The sequence below is a fragment of the Eubalaena glacialis genome, chromosome 4 (assembly GCF_028564815.1).
Source record: "Eubalaena glacialis isolate mEubGla1 chromosome 4, mEubGla1.1.hap2.+ XY, whole genome shotgun sequence".
Classification (NCBI taxonomy): domain Eukaryota; kingdom Metazoa; phylum Chordata; class Mammalia; order Artiodactyla; family Balaenidae; genus Eubalaena; species Eubalaena glacialis.
In genome coordinates this window covers 125,514,786-125,536,924 of record NC_083719.1, presented here as the reverse complement: position 1 = coordinate 125,536,924, position 22,139 = coordinate 125,514,786, and the positions used below count along the sequence as shown (strand labels likewise).

Sequence of the window (22,139 nt, the reverse complement as noted above, 5' to 3'; positions counted from 1 at the left end):
GGATCTTCTTGGACCAGGGCTTGAACCTGTGTCCCCTGCTTTGGCAGGCGGATTCTCAACCACTGTGCCACTGGGGAAGGCTGCAAGTTCCTCATTTTATGTTTGGTAGAATTCCCCAATAAAGCCATTCAGTCCTGGACTTTTGTTTGCAGGGAGTTTTGTTTTTTGTGTTGTTTTGTTTTGTTTTGTTTACAGATTCTATTTCACTTCTAGTGATTGGTCTGTTCAGATTATCTGTTTTTTCTTCTTGACTCAATTTTGGTAGGCTGTATGTTTGTAGAAAATTGTCTGTTTCTTCTGGGTTGTCCAATTTTTGGAATATAACTGTTCATAGTATTCTCTCATGACTTTTGTTGTAGTTCTGTGGTATCAGTTGTTATTTCCCCTCTTTCATTTTTTATTTTGTTTATTTGGGTCCCCTCTCTTTTTTTCTTGCTGAGCTTGGCTAGAGGTTTTTGTTTTGTTTATCCTCTCAAAAAAACCAGGTCTTGGTTTTATTGATCTTTTCAGTTTTTTAAAAATTTCTATTTCATTTATTTCCTCTCTAATCTGTATCGTTTCCTTCCTTCTGCTGACTTTGGGTTTTGTTTGTTCTTTTTCTAATTCTTTTAGGTGGTAGATTAGGTTGTGTGTTTGTGATAGTTCTTGTTTCTTGAGGAAGGCCTGTTATTGCTATGAACTCCCTCTTAGAACTGCTTTTGCTGCATCCCATAAGATTTTGTAAGGATGTGTTTTCATTGTTGTTTGTCTCAAGGTATTTTCTGATTTCCTCTTTGATTTCATCATTGACCCACTGTTTTTTTAGTAACATGTTGTTTAGTCTCTGTGTAATCGTTTTTGTTTTTTTTTTCTCATTTCTCTTTCTGTGGTTGATTTCTAGTTTCATACCATTGTGGTCAGAAAAGATGCTTGAAATGATTTATATCCTCTTGAATTTGTTGAGGCTTGTTTTGTGACCTAGCATGTGTTGTATCCTAGAGAATGTTCCATGTGCACTTGAAAAAAAATGTGCATTCTGGTTTTTCTTTTTTTTTTGGATGTAGTGTCCTGCAGATGCCAATTAAGTCCAACTGGTGTTATGTCATTTAGGATCTGTGTTGCCTTATTGATTTTCTATCTGTAAGACCTGTCAATTGATGTCAGTGGGGTGTTAAAGTCTCCTACTATTATTGTATTTCTGTCCATCTCTCCCTTTATGTCTTAGTTGTCTTATATATTTCGGTGCTCCTATATCGGGTGTGTATTTGTCAACAGATGTAATATTCTCTTCTGGTATTGATTCCTTTATCATTATATAATGTCCTTCTTTGTCTTTCTTTATGAACTTTCTTTTAAAGTCTATTTTGTCTGAGTATTGCTACCCCTGCTTTTTGTCATTCCCATTTGCATGAAATATCTTTTTTACATCCCCTCACTTTCAGTTTATATGTCTTTCACCCTAAAGTGAGTCTCTTGTATGAAGCGTATTGTAGTTCTTGGCTTATCTAATCTGTGACTCTATGTCTTTTGATCCAAGCATTTAGTCCTTTGACATTTAAAGTAATTATCGTTGAGTATGTGTTTATTGCCATTTTTACCTTGTTTTCCAGTCGATTTTGTAGTTCTTCTTTGTTCATGTCATCTTTTTGTTTTTCCTTTTGTGGTTTGATGGTTTTCTTTTGTATTTTGCTTAAGTTCCTTTCTTTTTACATTTTTGTTTGTTTTGTCAGTCTTTTTATGTTTTTGATTTGTGATTACCCTGGTTTTCAAGTATGTTAACCCATAACTCTATCAACTTGCTTTAGATTGATAGTCATATAGGTTGAAACACATTCTGAAAGGCCTACACTTTTTTCTTCCCTTCTTCACATTTTGTGATTTTGATGTCCTATTTTACATCTTTTTGCTGTTGATTATAGTTATAATTGCTTTTACAAAAATTTTTTTGATTGTTTCTTAGTCTGTGTACTGGTTTGTTTAAGTGATCTTCAATCCTTTTATATATTTGCCTTTCCTATTGTGTTTTTCCCTTTCCTATAGGTTTTTGCTTCTTTTCTATTTAGAGGAGACCTTAAATATTGCTATTAGGTTTAGTATTGTTGTATTCTTTTAGTTATTGCTTGTCTGAGAAATTCTTTGTCTCTCCTATTGTAAATGACAATTTTGCTGGGTAGAGTATCCTAGGTTGCAGGTTTTTCTCTTTCAGCACTTTGATATATCATGCCACTCCCTCTGGCCTACAAATTTTCTGCAAAGAAATCAGCTGATAACCTTATGGGGGTTTCCTTGTAACTTTCTGTTTTCCTTTTGCTGCCTTTAGAATAATCTCTTTAACTTTTTTTAAAATTTATTTATTATTTGTTTTTTCTTATTATTTATTTTTGGCTGTGTTGGGTTTTCGTTTCTGTGCGAGGGCTTTCTCTAGTTGCGGCAAGCGGGGGCCACTCTTCATCGCGGTGTGCAGGCCTCTCACTGTCGTGGCCTCTCTTGTTGCGGAGCCCAGGCTCCAGACGCACAGGCTCAGTAGTTGTGGCTCACGGGCCTAGTTGCTCCGCGTCATGTGGGATCTTCCCAGACCAGGGCTCGAACCCATGTCCCCTGCATTGGCAGGCAGATTCTCAACCACTGTGCCACCAGGGAAGCCCCAGCTTGGTTTTTATCTTGGCAATTGAGTTGTCTAATTTCGATTGGTTCCTCTTTATAGTTTTTAGTTCCTTGTTACACTGATCTGCATTTCTGTTGATAATCTTTCTTATTTCCTTTAGCATTTTTATTACCTCCTTTTTGAACTTGGGGTCTGGTAAACTTGAGAGGTCTGGTTCATTGTTTGTTCTTTCAGGGGATTTCTCTTGTTCTTTTAATTGGGAATAGTTCCTCTGCTTTTTCATGTTACTTAACTGTTTCCCATAAACTCATAGAGACAGAACAAGTTATCTACTGTGGCCTTGAAGGGGTGTTTTTATGTGGGAACATCCATGTGTAGACTGTGTAAGTCCAGTATTTTTGGTGCCAGGGCTGTTTTTGGTATGGATGCCAGCCACTTCTTTCCTCAGCATGTGCTGGCCATTATCCCCTTGATAAGGAGTGTGATGGTGTTGTGGTGACCAGAGCCTGCACTGGATGATGGGAGGGGCCTCCTCTTTGCTGCGTGGCTGTCACAGCCCTGTTGAGGGTGGGGTCTCCTCCCCAGATTTTAGAGTAGAAGCCCTGAGGGTTGGTTTCATTAAGGGTCCATTGCCTTTACATGTGTGCTGTGTCCCCAAGGAGGTAAGTGCTGAAGCAAATGAGGCCCATGTGGTCAAAGTGAACCTGTGGGCTGCATGTGCAGGTGTTTGTGGTTCTGCCCAGAGGCAGCCCAATTTTGCATCCCTTTCTCCATTGTTTTTGTCCCAGACCTAGTGCTAGGCTCTGCGAGCTGGGCTGTTGTGGCTCCAGGAATCGAAGTGATTTTGCTGCTGCCTGGGACCTGGTCTGCCTCTGTGGTAGGGCTCCCCCAGGATCTGTTCACCCTAGATCTGGCTCCAAGCTGTGGTGTTACGTGGGCAGAACCAGAGTGCTCCTGCCTTGAAAGGGACCTCTGGGTACTCCTTCCCAGGTGCTGGTCACTGGGATCCTGTGATGCCACCCACTACCTGGTGAGTGCACCAACAAAGTCCACAGCTGCTAGATACACCCCTGGACCCACCCCTGACGTGTGCATACATGATGTTGATTTGCCCCATCACTAATTATGCTAACTTTAATCACTCGAGTAAGTTAGTAGCTGCCAGGTTCTCCACTGTAAAGTTACTCTCTTTTCCTTTCAAAATTAATTAATACATTGTAATAATATTCCTTGAGATTATGTAAATATCATTTTTATTGCAATTTTACTCATGCTATTAAGTGAGGCCATGTTCAAATGGGGCAAACTGTATAAGTAAATGTGTATAATCTTATATGTTTAAACTACATATTCTCCTTTTCACTTTCTAGTATCAATTTCTAATGCACAGAAATGTTCCCGTTTCTCAAACCAAGGAAAAGTACCTGAGAATTTACTGGTCATGAGACTTTAACATGCCAAGCATATTGCAAAAAATGTGGTATATGTTTTTATGCCTTTGTAAATGTTGGAGAAGAAAGGACATACACATCATAATCATCCCTTTCATTTCTATCAGACTTTATAATTTACAAAGCATGTACACATGCATATCTCATCTGATTCTCACAATATACAAGTTAAACTAGGGATTATTATTCTCTTTATTTTATCAGTAAGGAAAAGGATATTGCACACACAGAGTGACCTACCCACAGCTACACACCTGGTAAATGTTCAGGTTGGGGTAAGCACACAGTCTTCTATTTAAAGGTTTGTTGTGTTCTCCTGAGTTGCTTGGTGGAGTCTTATAATGAAGACAATGATGATGAGGATGATAAAGACCTCAATGATGCAAATGTTGATGAGTACAGAGAAGCGAGTAAAACTAAATAAAATCATGTCTTCTCCAAGGCCTAAACATGGAAATGTAAAATTTTAAAAATAAATTTACTTCACATTTACATTTGTGATTAGATATCTGGCTTTCCAGATCCAGGCTTATAATCCAGAGCTCCAAGTATGTGGGCAAGACTGATCCCTTCCCCAAAGTTCCCAAAGCACACAGAGGTCCCAGGTCATTGGCTTGAGGAAGCCACAAGTGCATCGTGTCTTCACTGGTGTGGCAGAATGACTGTGGAAGGTGAGGAACCTATTTGCTTGTCCCACCTCTCAGGCAACTCTGTGAGATTGCTTATAGACACAGTGGGAAGTAAACAAGACTATTAGAAATAGACACTTCCTGTCAGCATTTTAGGCACAAACTGATAACCAGGAGACCCAAACTGAGAGAGACATACAGTAAGGCGGACTCAATTAGGTCTCAATAGAAGCAGCTTGTCACAGAGGCACAGAATTGGCTTGAAATCATTTAACTTTAAAGCAACTGGAGTCAAAGAAACAGTTCAGGTTGAAAAATGATTTTGTTATAAATGAAAATTCCTTAGCCATGTTTTATTTTTTCTGTTATCTTGTGTTTTAACTTTTTATTTTAATTCAACTTAAGCCTTTCAGTACTTGAGGAAACCAACAACAGGGACTTATTTGTACCAGTGTAAATAGTCAACAGTAAGATATTAAATGGAACAACCTACATATTTATAAACTGAAAATGAGTAACTCACTATTTTCTCATGCATAATGACTTTCAAATACAGTTCTTATGGCCAGATCACTGGGGCCACCAGCAATGATCTGGTCATCTATAAAGAGTCACGTGTGAACATACACCTAAGTACTTATTAACATGCAAAGTGAGATTATAGCTTCCAGTGACACAGTCACACACAAGCAGAGTATGGTATTCATATAAACAGGCATTTTGATTCAATCAATGAATAGAAATAAGACCCAGAGACAACAAAAACTTTGGCTGACAGTTTTAAAAGTTCAGGACTGACTTCAATTTTGGTTCTCAGATTTATTTATATGAAATGAATCGTATGCAGAATAATGTTAAAGATTTCTATTTCAACGTTTGAGTTAAAGGAGAGAATTAAGAGTTGGCTTTTGAGGAGAATGGTTAAGAATTACGCTATAGAAGTAGCTGTGAAAGGTAAAAATTGGGATTTAGATATAAGGTGAACGTTGTTTTTATTTATGTGAAATTAGAATTTATTTCTAAATGTTGAGATATAAGCTATAAATTAGGCCTCAAGCCTAGGTAAGGATTTGACTACGGAATAATATATGTGATAAAAGTTTTGGAGGTGGGTCCCAAGCTCTCTTCATTTTGAGACAAATGTCTAAAAATATAAATTTTCCCCAAGGGTGTATGTGGGCATATGTGCTCATCTGACCATCGCTGCAAAGGGATTTACAGTCAGACCTTGAGGTATGGATGTTGGAAGGCTTGAATAAATAAAAGATACTTATGGGGGCTAGAGAGAATGAGAAAAAGGTATTGAATTTAAGGAAAAGTTAGGAAAAGTTAAAAGAGCAATAAAAAATCACAGAGAAGGAATATATAGAAAGAGAAAAAAATAAGATAGAGAAAAGGAAAACTATTTGATAGGAAAAAGAGGAAATGAAAAGGAAGGAGAAAGGGTGGTCTTTTGTTTTTATTCACTACTCAGCATTCCTACTCAGCATATTCACTACTCAGCACTACTCAATATTTCTTCTCTTTTGTGCACTTAGATACTGGTTCTTCATGTCTATGACTGGATTGAGAAGGTGTGTCAGAAACATCAAAGGCTGAGAATTATTAGATTACTGAGCGCCTTATTGTGATTAACAGATTGGAGTCAAATATTGTGAGCTTAGTGTTAAGCATAGATTTGAGTTAAACACTGTGAACTGGCTAGGTTTATGGATAAATTATGCATTTAACATTAGGATTAGAGGGTTGGGAGTCTAAAATCATGGGTCAGTAGTTATTAACATGGAATAGCTGACTTTGGTGGCACAATTAGATTGATAATTAAAATAATAAAGGTGGTTCAGAGCTGTGTTAAATTTAGAGTAGCATTTACAAGTGTGCCCTACTCCCTGAGTAGAATCACACAGCATCCTTGTTAAAACAGACTGGTATGTCAAGTAAAGAAGACTCGACTAGGAATTAGAGTTTCATTAGAACAATTAGAAAATAAATTACCCAAATAGTGTCTCTATTGCAGATGAAAGTATTTTTGCCAATTTATTCTAAAAATATAGTTTTTAAACCTTAGGATTAAGTTAGATTGTTTAAGCTGTGTCAGAAAGTTCACTGGTTTATTTTGATAATTTTTGCTATAAAATTATTACTATAAAATGTATTTATGGAATAAATTTGTAGTTATGAAGGCATGTCATTCCTAAAAAAATGTATGACCATTGCTATTGGTGTTAGACATATTTTGCTCTTTATGTTCCATTTAAAATGGGTTTTTATCTTTTGATCTATTAAGGTTACTAGGTAGATGATAGTTCTACAAAATTTTTAATAAGCATAATTATTTTATTTGATACTTAGACCTCAACAATGAATTGTTAGAATTTCATTGTACTTTTTAGTTTATTTTGACATGTTTGTATTTGTCAGTCAGTGAGGTGGGAGTCTGAAGGAGAGCACAACTTTCTCCACCCAACAAAGATGACTCTGAATCTGTGTCTGCCCCCTCCCTACCAACCCCACCCCCTGGGAACCTGTGCCAACATGAGGGAAAAAGCCCAGGGATGATGAAGATGACAATGATGATATCCTTGCTCTGTATCCATGTCTATGGAGAAGTTAACATCTTCCTTCATGAAGAAACTGAACTTTTTCATTACTCTTCCTATGGGAACAACACAGTTAACAGAATTCATTAACACAAGAGGAAATTTTATACAATATTAGAGCTGAAAGGAACTATAGAGATTATAGGCAGAACCTCATCTTACAGATGAGGAAAATGAGTCCCTAAAAAGGAATGTCCTGGCCGCAGGCAGTTTCTGACAGAGGCAGAAGCAGAATGTCCCTAGACCAGTGACACTTCCATCCCACCTGCTGCCTCCACTTATCCCAGAGCCCAGACTGATCACCCAGTGTCTTAAAACAACAAAGAAGGAGGACTTCTGACAAGGGAAGCTGAGGTGGGCTGCCCCTCAGCCTTTTCTGGTCAGCAGGGCCTGTAATGAGGCTGGATCCTGCACTAGTGAGGAGAACTTCCACCACATGTCCCCTTCAGTGTCCTTGGACACAGGCTGGTTTCTAGGGTGAGGACCCAGTGTCTGTGCACATTAGAGAATCTTCCCTTTTGTGAAATAAAAGTTCCTGAGTAGGAATCAATATGTAGACATATCCTCCTGGGCTCAGGCCCTAACTCCGTATTTTAACTTGATAAGATAGTCAAAAAGATGAAAAACCACAGGATCTGAGATAAGTGGCCGAAACCCAGTGGTCTAAAAGAGAGTTAACAGTGAGCAAAGGGGACTTGGTGTTAAGATAGTAAATGCTGAGTTGCCTGTTTTGTACCAAAGAAGTGACATCTGCCTGATAGTTATTGCCTTCCAAAACCCTGTGCAGGCCAGACAAAATACTTAAAACATGTTCATGGGATTCTGGTCCAAGTACTGACAGCTTGTATTCCCCTATTTTGGATCAAAGAAAATATAATCTTTGTGGTATCCTTATCCTCCGTATCTCCCTAAGGCTGCAGATACTCAGAGCCACTAGGAAATTGAGGAGGGTAAAGACCCTCTGGCTACAGTTTATCTAAGAATCATCTGTTGGCTGTTAAATCTCTTAGAAGTCATGTAGGATAGTGGTTTTCAATTATTTTTTAGTGTGGGATTCAGAACCCTTTCTTCCAATAAGAAATTATTTGGAACTCTACTCCTTAAAATAGTCCAAAGCTGGTTGGGATTGGAGACCATGCCAAACGATCCCCTTAACCTCTTTGGTGACTCCTGACTTGCCTCTACAGAACCGCTGGGCTCTGGGGACAGCAGTTGGGAAGCTCATGGTCTTGTTAGACTCTCTCAATTGACAGACAGGAATTAGAGGTTCTGTCATGGAGGGACCAGTCCAAGCTGGCAGAGCAGGTGGCGCAACCCTAATCTGACTGTGAGGCAGCAAGTTTTCTCTCTCTCCCAGCTTCTCTGGGTGGGCAGAGTATAGCTTCTGGAGAGTTAAGCAGGCTTGTGGAAAGAGGAGAAGATTGCAGTGGAGGACGCTGCCCTAGGTGCTTTTTCTTCCCATGCAGTACTCACAAGCTCTCAATACACAAGTGGCATTCATTCCCATAGGTGATGTAGTCAGACCGCAAACAGGCAGGTATGTGATGGGGCAGGGGATGGCCACCACTGGGTGCTTCTCGTAAATGCTGCAGTCTACCTGCGACAGTCACAAGAGGCTGTCCTGCTTTTCTCCTGGTCCTCAAGCTGGGCTACCCTGGCCTCTGCTGGACAGGAAGCACAGTACCATCTTGGAAGTCCCAGCTCCAATATTCTGATGCTGCTGTGGCTGCTTCTATTGATAATAATATGACCACTCTGACAAATACTAGTACTACCAGCACCACTTCTATTATTTATATATATATATATATGTGTATGTGTGTGTGTGTGTGTGTGTGTGTATATATGTATGATATACATACATATGTGTATTTCTTTGCCAGGCATTAAACTTAAATCTTACATGAATTTTCTTTGTTTAATCTTCAGAACAACTGAATAGGGTAGGTTCTACTATTACTCCTATTTTACAGATGAGGGAAATTTGGGCTTAAAAAGAGAACTTGTCTAACATAAAAGCTGGTAAGTGGTAGGGCTGGGATTTGAATCCAGAGTCTGTGCAACTAACCAAGGTAAATGTCTCTTGCCTCTCACATGTTATCCCTTCCATGAAGACATCACCATCTTCTCCAGCTAGAAGTCCTCTCCTGCTCTTTTTTAATTCTGGAATATTTTCTTTAGGCTATGGTTATTTCTTCAGCTGCCTTCTGAAAAGCAAAGGCAATTTATCTGTGGCTGCTTTCCCTTTCACCCTCCCGCCAAGCATACTGAATTAATCTTACATATATATTTCATAAGTATTTGTTGGCTTAATAGAGTAAATAGGAAATTAAAGTAAAACTAAATAGGAAATTAAACTGAAATTAAAGTGTGGTTCAATATACTCACTGTTTTTAAAGGCAGACTGGCAGCTTCTGAAAGAGATATACAGTTGGAAATGTTAAAATTAAAGCAAAGTGGGCTTCCCTGGTGGCGCAGTGGTTAAGAATCTGCCTGCCAATGCAGGGGACACGGGTTCGAGCCCTGGTCTGGGAAGATCCCACATGCCGCGGAGCAACTAGGCCCGTGCACCACAACTACTGAGCCTGCGCGTCTGGAGCCTGTGCTCCGCAACAAGAGAGGCCGCGACAGTGAGAGGCCCGCACACCGCGATGAAGAGTGGCCCCCGCTTGCCACAACTAGAGAAAGCCCTCGCACAAAAAAACGAAGACCCAACACAGCCAAAAATAAATAAATATAAATTAATTAATAAAAATAAATAAATAAAATAAAAATAAAGCAAAGTTGTGATGTCTCATTAATTAACATAAAGTCTGTCGATTGAGACTCTGTAGTTCTCTGGTGATGAGTTTCAGCACCTACCCCGTCCTTTCACAAAATCCAGCTGTTTGCTGAGGAAGCCAAATGGCCAATAGGTTAGGTAAGCCTTGGTTCAAGTAAGAGAATCATCCGAAGTTCCTCCGTTTATTGACCATGGGATGTTGTCTGGAGTTCATCGTGTTTCTGATAATGTTTTAAATCAGATAGCAATAAAAATATTGCAGTCACCACTTCTAAGAGCCTGAAGCACCATATTTGATATTCTCCCCCTCCTAGTTTATATAAAGGAATGTAACGGAATAATCTCCAAGGCATCAGAATCTTATTTTATTTAAGTAATTTTTCACTGTTTAAAAGTTTAATTGTTGACTCCTGGGGTTTGGAGAATTGTGCTTTATTTCGATCCTCCTGTATTGATTTGGAGAGAGATCCAAGTTTCTCTGTGTCTTTGCACTGAGGAGTAGTATCTAATAGCACCAACAATTTCTAGTGTCCTAATAAAATGGGAGACTTACGAAAAAATAAGGTTTTTTTGGTTTTTTTGGTTCCATGAATGGAAATAGAAATCCTTAAAAGGAGTGCACTAGATCCAAATCCCTCAACTCCAGGTGGGACATAAGAGTCTCCTTTTCCAGGCCAGGGCTGTTTCTGTTACAAACCAGTATACTTTAAATCCACATGACCAGACATTTCTCTGAGATGTTCACATCCTATGAGGGGCTATTTCAGAGAACAAGCTTAATGGCTATACAGGGCACTATCTACCCTTAACTTACCTGAGCAGGTGCAGAGATGGGCCACTGTACAGAACAGAAGGAGATCCCCAATGATCTTCATGATGGAGATGGCTGTGATGCAGAGGCTGCTCAGGACCGTCACAACAACTGCATCAGCCATACCCTAGGAAAGGGGCATGTTTATAAGGCAATGCTTGGTTTCTCCACCTTTCCTGTGAGGTCATCCAGAGTCAGTGTTGGCTCTGAGAGGCTCTCAAAGCACAATGTCGCACCCTGGGTGGTGATACAGTCCTTGTCGCTCAATTGCTACTTCCTATCTGATCAACAAATTGATTATGCAAGGTGAGAAGTATTTTTCTGCCTGCTCTAGAGGTGGGGAATGTTGTTACTTAGAATTCTAAACCTCATATAGTAGAAGAGATTGAGTATAGGCCGCTTGGCCTAGTTACGAAATAAATGAAAATATCAAACTTTCTTTATTTCACCAAAATAGAGGATATTAAACTCAGATCAGGCAGATTACACTTAGGTTTATATTTTGGGTCCTGGGAAAATGTTGTTTTATTTTCGAGGCAATAAACCCATGAAGCAAGCTGGGATATAGTGGAAGGACTAGTGACCTTAGCACTTATGAGGCTTGGAGAAAGGCATTGACATTTTCTAGCTGTGTGATCTTGGGGAAGTCAGTTGTGCCATGAGCCCATATCAGTTAGGAAGAGCTGGTTATGTTGTGGTAACATGTAACCCCAAGACTTCTGTGACTTAAAACAGTACAAGTTTATTTTTACTCAAGCTATACATGTATGGTGGTCAGCTGATGGTGCTGTATGCCTTCAGTGGATTCCAAGTAGACAGGGTAGTCACCATTTGGAATATTGTTCATTGTCAAGGTGAAGTGAAGATGCATTCCTGAGGATTTCCATTTACAGCAATTGAATATTCCATCTCAGAAGTGGCACCAGTGTCACTCTCCTTCACTGTCATGTGGATGTGGCCTGGCCTAACCATAGAGGTTACTGGGTACAGTGTTACCTTGTCTCTTTTTTAAAAAAATTATTTATTTATTTTTGGCTGTGTTGGGTCTTCATTGCTGTGCACAGGCTTTCTCTAGTTGCATTGAGCAGGGGCTACTCTTCGTTGTGGTGCGCGGGCTTCTCATTGCGGTGGTTTCTCTTGTTGCAGAGCATGGGCTCTAGGCACGTGGGCTTCAGTAGTTGTGGCTCGCGGGCTCAGTAGTTGTGGCTCCCAGGCTCTAGAGCGCAGGCTCAGTAGTTGTGGTGCACGAGCTTAGTTGCTCCGCGGCATGTGGGATCTTCCCGGACCAGGGCTCGAACCTGTGTCCCCTGCGTTGGCAGGCAGATTCTTAACCACTGCACCACCAGTCTTGAAAACCGGAATGGGAAGAACTGGAAATACTTGGCAAACGACACAGAGACCACCCCAGAGCCTTAGTTTCATGCCATGTCAAGTGGGACCTATTGCTAGCCCCAATAAAGTTCACATAATTGGAGTCTTTTACATGAAAGTCTGTTTTAAAGTGTAGTGCATGTAATTGTTGCTGTGATTGTTATTGTTATTGACAGGCCGAGAGTCTCCGCTGTGGGTTGCTGACATTAGATTTTAAACTGTATTTTCCAAGCACAGTTGTCCAAATGTCTGTTATTTATCTTTTGATCTTGAGGACACATGTATGAAAACCTGGGGGAAGGCAGTAGACTCTGCTTCACCAGTGCTTTGCTTGGCAGGCTTATTGTAGTACATTCTGAAGCATAACACAGACAAAAGATAATAAATGACATTGCATGCCTCCCTAAAATTTAGACTCTTACGTCTGTTTGGGGCACAGTATAATCTCTTAGTTAAGAATATGTGCATTGGGACTTCCCTGATGGTTTAGGTGGTTTAGTCTTAGTGGTTAAGACTCCACACTCCCAATGTAGGGGGTATGGGTTCGATCCCCAGTCAGGGAACTAAGATCCCACACGCCACATGGTGCAGCCTGAAAAGAAAAAAATGTGCATTGAGTCCCATGGATCTTATTTGCAATCTTGTTTCTAATAAATGTTGGCTGTGTGACTTTGAGTGCATAGGTTAAGTTCTGGAGATTTTAGTTTCCTCATCTGTAACATAGAAATAATACCTCACAGAGTGGTTTTGAGTGTGAAATACAATTATATATATATATAATGTGTGTCTATAAATAGGTAAAATCTCTGGTGTGTGTGTGTGTTTGTATATCAGATGCCAAGATCATAATTAGAGCTTGATATAGGGTAATATGATATGGAATAGGCTCTTAATGATATGGAATGTGATATTCATGACAACTGATGGAGGGAGGAATTTTTATTATCCAATTTTATCAATGAGTAAGTCGAGGCTCAGAGGATTTAAGTAATCTTCCCAAGATCATGATACCAATTAATGTAGGAAACTATTAGGTTCAGTCATGGAAAAAAGGGGAAGTGAATGTTCTAATAAAGAGAGTTAATTATAAACTTTATTGTTTACTGTGAAAGTTTGAAGAGAATGAATACTGAGAAGAAGCCATTATATTTCAAGAAGAGGTGTTCTGTTGCAGTTTAAAATGCAATTTTAGCTAAAAGGATTGGGAATGGAATCAAAGGGTGATCAGGATGAAGTGGAAAGATAGGGTTATTTTTTTTTAGATGTTTGATAGTCAAAGGAGGAGAATGGAAAAAACAAAAGCTTCAGCAAGATCTAGGATGGACTGAGCATGTCTTAAAGACAAAGGGAAGAAGAAGAAATTTAAGGTAACATGATGGAGGGTGTCTAATTAGAGGAGTATAGAAAAGTAAGAAATAAGATTAAGAGCACAAGTGTAACACCATTCCCTGTGACATGGAAGACAGAGAAGAGCGGGTGAGTATAGAGAGATATTGTGAAAGGGAGAGAAAGAAAGGTGAAGGGGAACCCATTGTAAGCTTGGCTCTGACTGGTAAGTTCTGGGGTTGCCTTTTGCAGTGGAAGAATCAGGTTGGTCTGGAAGCTGGAGTAGAATGAAGAAGGCTTGGCACAGACCTGGATGGGAGCAAGTCAGATAGTCAACAAAGGATATAAAATTAGTGGCCACTAGACAAAATTAGTACTAGTTTTTAGCAGACCCAATCAATACCATGCTTAACATTCCTCCCAAAATATGTTATGACACTGAGTCACTGCGGTTTTTGCCCTGTTCCTTAGCTGAGGCAACAGGGACTTAGAGAAATGGCTAGTTTATGGTTAAAGTTAAGAGCCCATGCTTTTTACTCACTCTGGTGTATGGCCTTTAAATCGAAATCTAAGAGGTAGACCTGGAGACATATTGGAAATTGGAGTAATAGGAGTAAAACCAGCCACATCAGAGCAGTCAGGAAGGATAGCTGACGTTTTAAGAGCAAGCAGACAGGGCTGAGCACCAGGTCAGGGTGCATGGCTTTTTCATGTGTGAGAATCATCTGGAAAGAAGGAGGATCCCAGTGGGAGAGGGGATGATTGAGAATCAGGAGACAAGGCCTCATCCCCTGTCCTCCACCTTCATCTAAGGTGCAGTGCTGTGACAGTCCTTTTGCCACCTGGTGCTTTCTGCTTCCCCCACAGCTAGAGAGATTAACTAGACTGGTGCTTCAAGTTTTCAAGTTAAAAACCCCTCCTAGGAACCCTAATATGTACAAGTAATAAATAAGGCTGAGGATGGGGGCTGGCTGGGGAGAAGTTGGAACTCTACTACTTAATTCTGTTTTTCTCTCCTAATTTCTGTACCAGCTCACCCCCAACCCCAGGCTCCTTCCTTCTTGGCATCCAACACCTTCAAGGCCTTCTTGTGGCAATTTAGAATCAGTGACCTAGATTTGACTGAAGTAGCTCTAGCCTTTTGTCTGTCCTCTTCTCCCTTCCCTATGTGGCCCCTTCACGCTCCAGCTCCCTTTTTTTTTTTTTTTTCCCCACACTGCACTGCATGTGGGATCCTTGTTCCCCGACCAGGGATCGAACCCACGCCCCCTGTGTTGGAAGCGCAGAGTCCTAACCACTGGACCCCCAGGGCAGTCCACTCCAACTCTTTTTTCCCCTCCCCTCCCCTTCCTTCCCCTCTCCTCCCCCTCCCCTCCCCTCCCCTCCCCTCCCCTCCCCTCCCCCTGCACTCCCCTCCCTTCCCCTCCCCCTCCCCTGTGATCATGCCTCTGTACACTGAGTCACAGTGACCCAGAGATCTGAATATTTGCATTTTGATCTTGTGTCTGGCAGGACCTTGTTCCCTGCCTCTCATGGGAACAGGGAGTTAGCACATCTAGGGATCCTATGCTTTGGTTCTATTCAATTTTCTTTGAATCACTGAAGCTTAATAGTTTCAATCATGGGACAAGATGATGTGAATTAACAGTAAGGACTATTTCCTGTTGGTTCATGTTGCTTCTAGGTGACCTGACACTATCTGGATCTGGATTACATACACACACACCCACCTCCCAGCTCCTGTTAGTAAAATCCTGTCTACTGTGCTCAGTGCTGAAGGGAGCACCTGTAACCCTAGAGTTAGCCAACATTAGAGGATGTATTAGTCTGCAAGGGCTACCATAACAAAATACCAAAGACTGGGTGATTTAAACAACAGAATTTATTTTCTCACAGTTCTGGAGGCTAGAACTTCAAGATCAAGGAGCCAGCATGGCTGGTTTTTCCTGAGGCCTCTCTCTTTGGCTTGAAGACAGCCGCCTTTGCACTGTGTCCTCACAGGGCCTTTGCTCTGAGTGTATGAGCCCTGGTGACTCTTCCTCTTCTAATAAAGACATAAACCCTATTAGATTAGGGCCCCATCTTTATGACATCAGTCAACCTTAATTACTTCTTTGAAAGCACTTTTCCAAATACAGTTACATTAGGGGTTAGGACTTCATCACGTGGATTTTGGAAAGGACACAGATCAGTCCATAACATTCTTCCCTCTGCACTCCCACCCTCTACCAATTCATGTCCTTCTTCCATGCAGAGAACCATAGACCTTTGATCTTCAAGACACTGGTATCCCATGAAATGTTAACTAGTATTTCTTGAAAAAGGGACTCTCTGGTCAGTTAGACTTGGGAAACCCAAGACACTCTCTTTCTTTTTGGGAGATTCATAATGCACTTTATTTTATTAAAGGTTCTATTAAATTTTCTACAATACAGAAATTTTTTTTCACTTTAACTTAATTTTCACCAAACTTAATTTGCCACAGTTTACCAATTACATAACATCTAAAGAGATGTTGGTGTTTTTCTTGGACATTAACAAATAAGGAGTTACTCCAGTTTCCCATAAAGTCATGATGTTCAATATAAAGACTAGTTACCAAGGAAGATCATTGAATTTTTGGTCTGTTTGCACTGCTCAGAAGTTCTTTATCATATTGAACAGAACTGCATCTCTATCTGGTTTCCATATATTCTGGTTCTCTACAGTGGAGCCCAACAGAATGTGTCTGCTCTCTCCAAGTATGCAAAGGCAGCTCTAGAGTGCCTAGTCAAGGTCTTTTTTCTCCAGATGATATAGATCAGCTCCTTTAATATTTTTTTATAGTATATAATCCTGTATGTCCTCCCTACCCTGACATATCAATGCAAAATTACTTAATAATAGTACAACACAGGTAATAACCTCACCATTTCCCTTCTCTGTTCCAGGCAGTGTTATCCACACTGGAGATACAGAGATAAATAAGGCATGTGAGGACTTTACTTCTTGGACCTTACTTTCTTGTAGAGAAAATGATTTAAAAAATAATATGATTTTGGATTTTGACAAGCATTTAAAAGAAAATATAGCATGGTATTGGGATAGAGAATAACGTGGATGTGGGCGATAAATTAAATTGAGTAATCAGAAAAGTTTTCTCAGAGGAGATACTTGAACAGACACTTGAATGATGAGAAGGAGCCAGTCTAGGAGAGCCAAGGGATCAGACAGTGCAGAGAGAACAGCAGGTGTGATGGCCACAGGATCATCAGCCTACTGAGGGATTCAGTTTTCTCCAGTTCCAGGATCATATACAATGGCTGGTTTTTCCTTAAAACTTTCAACTCGTAAATCTGACAGACTGTATAGCCTGTGTCTTCTGTGATTCAGCTAAATGCTTTATACTGAACTCTATGTGAGATTGGATTGAGAAATTCTGTAATCTGTTTTTCTTTTTTAGATTGCCTTTTTTCCATCTTTCTCTCTTCTTATTTTCTGTGACAAGCTTTTCTTATGATTTTAATTGGAGTCTGGGTCTAGGAGTTTACAGTTGCAAATATTCATTTAGCGTCTATTTATTTAACTCCTGTGATATGTCTCACTTACTATATGACCTTGTTTAATTCACTTTCATCACAGCATTCATTACAGTCTGGCATTGCCTGTTCCTTTATTTGTATATTATTCATCTCTCACCACTAGAATGCACGTTCCACAAGAATAGGATCTTACCTGTCTTGTTTGCTTGCCTGTATCAGCCCCTAGCACAGTGTACTGCACAGAGTAGAAATTACTTACTAAATAATTACTCAATGAATGAATAGTCCTAAGATTCCACATTATTAGTCAAAAGGTAGAGTAACACAAAGTTTACCCAGCATTGGACAGAAATAGTCTTTTACATCAGTGAATTTAAAAATAAAGCCAGGAATTCCCTGGTGGTCCAGTGGTTAGGATTCCACACTCTCACTGCCAAGGTCCTGGGTTCAGTCCCTGCTTGGGGAACTAAGATCCCACAAGCTGTGTGGTACAGCCAAATAAATGAATGAATGAATGAATGAATGAATAAAAAATAAAGTCTACCTCACTGGAACTTAAAATAATTCATTCATTTAGATTGAATTTAACTTTAATAAGAAGAGAAAACTGTGAAACACTTAACACATTCTCCTTCACTTTTTTCCCAAATGACTCAGAATCATCTTTAAGTTGAAATCACTCTGTTGTCTGAGTGAGCTAGGGCTCCTTTCAGTGGACGAAGCCACAAGATAAATGTACCTATTACAGGTGAAAAAGAACCCCTGCCTACTTCTCCTTAGCTGCTACCACCACGCGTCCATGCAAGGAATCCATCAATCCTAGTAGTGGTCATACATAATCTATCAAAAGAATATTTGCCAGCTAACCTAAAGGCTTTATTAATTAAGGTTATACCTACAAAGAAGTAATGAAAACAGGATGTGAGAAATAATTGAAGTAACTAGAGCCCCCCCACCCGCTTTCTCCCAGAAAAAGAAAATTAAGTATGTAATGAGTAGAAGACAGAATATTCATCTTCTACTGTTAATTGGGAGAGAGAGTAAGCTCCTTCTGTTTTGTCATGAAAGGCTCTGATGGTTGAAAGCATCATGAATGTAAGTTTGGGTTCAAGATAAGCCATGCTTCCTAACAATCAAACGTGTACAACAGTGTTCCTGCTTCATCATGAAGTGAGTTTCCCATCAGCGGTAAATCCTGGTAGATGCTAGCTCATTAGGAATATTATAGAGGAGCTCAGAGATTGTTTCAGTGGTTTCTGAGTCCTCAATCCAACTCTGAAAGCCTATGACCGTACCCGAATTAAGCTCCCAGTCAGCCCATCTTGGGTTTAATTGACTTTACCCATGTTTGATACCGTGACAAAGACTCTCCTTGACCGTACTCTAGTCAGGCTCCTCTGAGCCCTCTTCTCAACTAGGCTTCAACTTTGACCTATAAAAACTGCAGATTCTCAACACAAATAATTTCACCCCCACCCCCAATACACACACACACACACACACACACACACACACACACACACACACACACACAAACACCCCCAAGGGACTTGAACATAGTTTCAAACAGCTCAAGGCCACATCCCTAGGATGACCCAGCCCCATTTAAAATGCCTACCTGAGAAAGCTCAATGCTGCTAGAATTTAGCATTTGATATAACCAAGACCTGGTGATAAGCAGACAGACCCCTAAACCCATCTTAGAGCACTTAGAGCACATGCTTTAGAAAGGATAGAATGATTAATGCAATTATAAATCTTTTCTCTGCCCTTTGAGTTATAAATCTACCACCCCAAACGGTTTCCTCTTGGACCTGAGAGCTGGCCCTTTGAAAGGCAAACATTCAGGGAGATAACTCTCCCTTTTACTCCCAGTTCCTTTGGGAGTATAAGTGCCTTAACTTTGGTGAGTATCTTGCTCTGTTATCACTGCCTCCTGTCACTGAGATACAAGGAATTTGTTTCTCCTCTAGAGAAGTGCCAATTAGCAAACCCAGATGGCCTGGTCACATTAACTAAGTCCCACTTCCTGCCTTTTTGTAAATTTCTACTTCCCTGGCTCTGCTCAACTTCCACCTTACCCACCACACCCTACTCCCTCATGGTTTTTTTAAAATGCCCAGTCATCTCTGCACAAATCACAGTTGAGTTCAGTTCACACTGGGCTATTTTCCCTATTGCAGTAGTATTACTGACCAAAATCTACCCTTACCTCTCTAGTGCCTGGCTTTGCTTATCCTGGACAATGGTTAATTAGTAACTTCTAAGTGGGAAAAACACAAAATACAATTTTGACACAGTCAGAAATGTTAGATGTGCTTATTTTCAAAGTTTAAACAACGGATCAAAATCAGGACTCAAAAGCTTGATGAAAAGCAGAATGTATTTAGACTTGTTAGAAAGACAATTAGGAGGTCCAATAGAAACTGCCCTGGATACAGTGATATACTCTGTGATGGTATATTCACTTTTCTGTCTTTACTCCTATGGCATTCTCCCTCACCTTCACAAAAAACTCCCATCATATCTGCCTCAAAATAGAGATATTTTCCTTTCAGTCTTTTCTTACAAGTGATATTGCCTTAGTAGCATACATCAATGGCAGTGAAATTTCTGGGTCAAAGAATATATATATATTTCCAGAAATTTTATATCCAGACTAAAATTTCTGAATTAGAATTGAGGGACAAGCATTAGAGGTTCTACAGACTCCCTGAAATTTTATACACCCTTTGGAATCTATTTGAGCACATATATAATTTTGTCTTTATGTTAGAATCTCAAAGGGGCTTCTCTTTAATCCTAGAATATGTCCTAGACTCTTAGATGCCAGAGAGTAGGGTTGTGTAAGTTCTCTTCAGCACAGGTCCCTGCACATAATAAGTGTTAGTAAATGGTAAGAAGAACAGCTTTGCAAAATGCAGTACTTTGGACTAATTTTTTCATCTAACATGACAATGAACCTGGAATCTTTTTATAAACTTATCTCCCTCTTGTAAGGTCTTATCATTTCTTATTTCTAAATTTCTAAATTTCTAAATTCATTTCTAAATTTCCTTGTCAGTTGTGAAGAGGTGTGCAAAATGTTTCAAGTTTTAAATGGAGAGAACATGGCATTTGTGGGGAAAGGGTAACAGTGGCTCTGGGATATAAAGGATAGAGCTGGAGGAATGGAAGAGGTTGTGTCACTACCAAGGGGTTTTATTTAACCCTGAAGTCCAGGAAAAGTGAACCCATCACTCAGGCAGTCGCATGTGTTTTCCTTCCAGGTGATGTGATTGCCAGTGAAGTTTGGCAAGAATGTGCCACCCCAAAATATGCCACTTTGGCATAAGCATTATTTTGAGCTAAAGGCACCTGTAAAACAGCAAGTGCAAGAAGGGTATTCTGAATGCCCTTTTCTTTCTGAAAGCAAGGGTTAACACTCCCATGTGAAAGATGTCCTCTCTATACGAGGAGGAAAGACGCACATCACAAGAAACGGGAGTCAATGCCGAGAGAATTCTGTAGAAACAGATCTCGTTAAAATAATTCTTACCTTCCTTAGCCTCCCATATATTTCAGTTACTTTTCTACAATTACCTCTCTTCGTTCAGCCGAGTATAAGAGCATTTAGGTCTTCTTTGGTTCTTCACTTCCTCCCATTTTATAAGTAACACTAAGTCCATTTGTATGCTTTTTTCTTGTTAATATGTGTTTTGTAACAGAATCCTAGTCAAGGTTTTCCTCCCCTGCACCATGTTGAATGACTGATGACATCAGAAGCTTCCATGCTCCTCTTTGTTAGATTCAGTCTCTGCAGGTGCCTGGCAGAGGATTTGGACAACAGCTTCTTAGAGTTCTTTCTCACACATTGCTTTCCCCAGATTTTGAATAGAGGTAATATGGGTGGGCACAGCTATCATCCAGAGTCATAGTTTGGACAGATCATGAGCAGAATTGTGAACAGGCATAGCAACACGGGAAGGGAGAAGCAGAAGGGGAGAAATCATGGCTAGTGCCTTCCATTTTCCCAGTCTGTGAATGAGAACCTCCAGCCTAGCTCCTAGGCTGTGCCCCCAAAATGATGGTAAAGGGAAAATCTCCAGGTCCTTAGGTGAGGAGATTGGAATGTGAAGACATTAGAGTGGGTTGACTAGTAGAGTGATGAAGGGACACAGAAGTTAGGAAGGAGTGCCTCAGTCAGGTGGGTGTGAGGAGGGGATGTAGGAACCAAGGCGTTGAGAAGAAAAAACTGGAGATAAGGAATCTTCATAGAAGGAGAGCCTGGGCAGCAAAGAAGGAGGGTTAGGAGTTGAAATCCAAGAAGAGGAGAAGAGAAGCAGGAAATCACACAGGAATTGTCTATGGTTTTTTTCCAATTGGGAAAATTAACTACAATGAGAAAGAGTTTTGGAGCCAGAAGAGTAGAATAATATCAAGTTTAATGGGGACAACAAAGGAAGAAGATGAAAAGAGAAGGGATTGTAGAGGGGCCCAATCTGGAAGGCCATTGGAGACAAGAGGAGGTTTATCAGGGGCTAGGAGTGAGTGATCAGTAGCCCAAATTTGAGAAGCTGTTGATTTAGAAGGAAAGAGCTGGAAGATAAAAATTAGAAAGTATCAAGTGATGAAGAGGGAAAGTAGAAGGGATACCACTTACTGTTTCTAAGTGGCAGTAACTTGAACAGAGTGAAAGAATTTAAAAGTTTTTTAATGTAACCCCTATCAAATTACCCATGGCATTTTTCACAGAACTAGAACGAATAATCCTAAAATTTATATGGAACCGTAAAAGACCCAGAATTGCCAATGCAATCCTGAGGATAAAGGACAAAGCTGGAGGTATAACCCTCCCAGGCTTCAGACAGCACTACAAAGCAACAGTAATCAAAACAGCATAGTATTGGCACAAAAACAGACATGTGGATCAACAGAACAGAATAGAGAGTCCAGAAGTAAACCCAAACACCTAGAGCCAATTAATCTTTGACAAAGGAGGCAAGAATATACAATGGAGAAAAGACAGTCTCTGGCAAGTGGTGTTGGGGAAGCTGGATAGCCACATGGAAATCAGTGAAGTTA

The 22,139-nt window shown here is 40.1% G+C and overlaps 2 protein-coding genes across 2 annotated transcripts in view; one reads left to right on the top strand and one right to left on the bottom strand.

Moving 5' to 3' along the window:
- Nucleotides 1-22,139, top strand: part of LOC133090055 (seminal plasma acrosin inhibitor A1-like) — a 142,741-nt gene that overhangs the window by 71,856 nt on the left and 48,746 nt on the right. The window lies entirely within an intron of this gene.
- Nucleotides 7,275-10,921, bottom strand: SPINK7 (serine peptidase inhibitor Kazal type 7). The gene is given in 5 exon segments (XM_061188310.1): nucleotides 7,275-7,320; nucleotides 8,738-8,786; nucleotides 8,789-8,861; nucleotides 9,653-9,678; nucleotides 10,861-10,921. Coding segments are annotated over 5 exon segments (255 nt in total).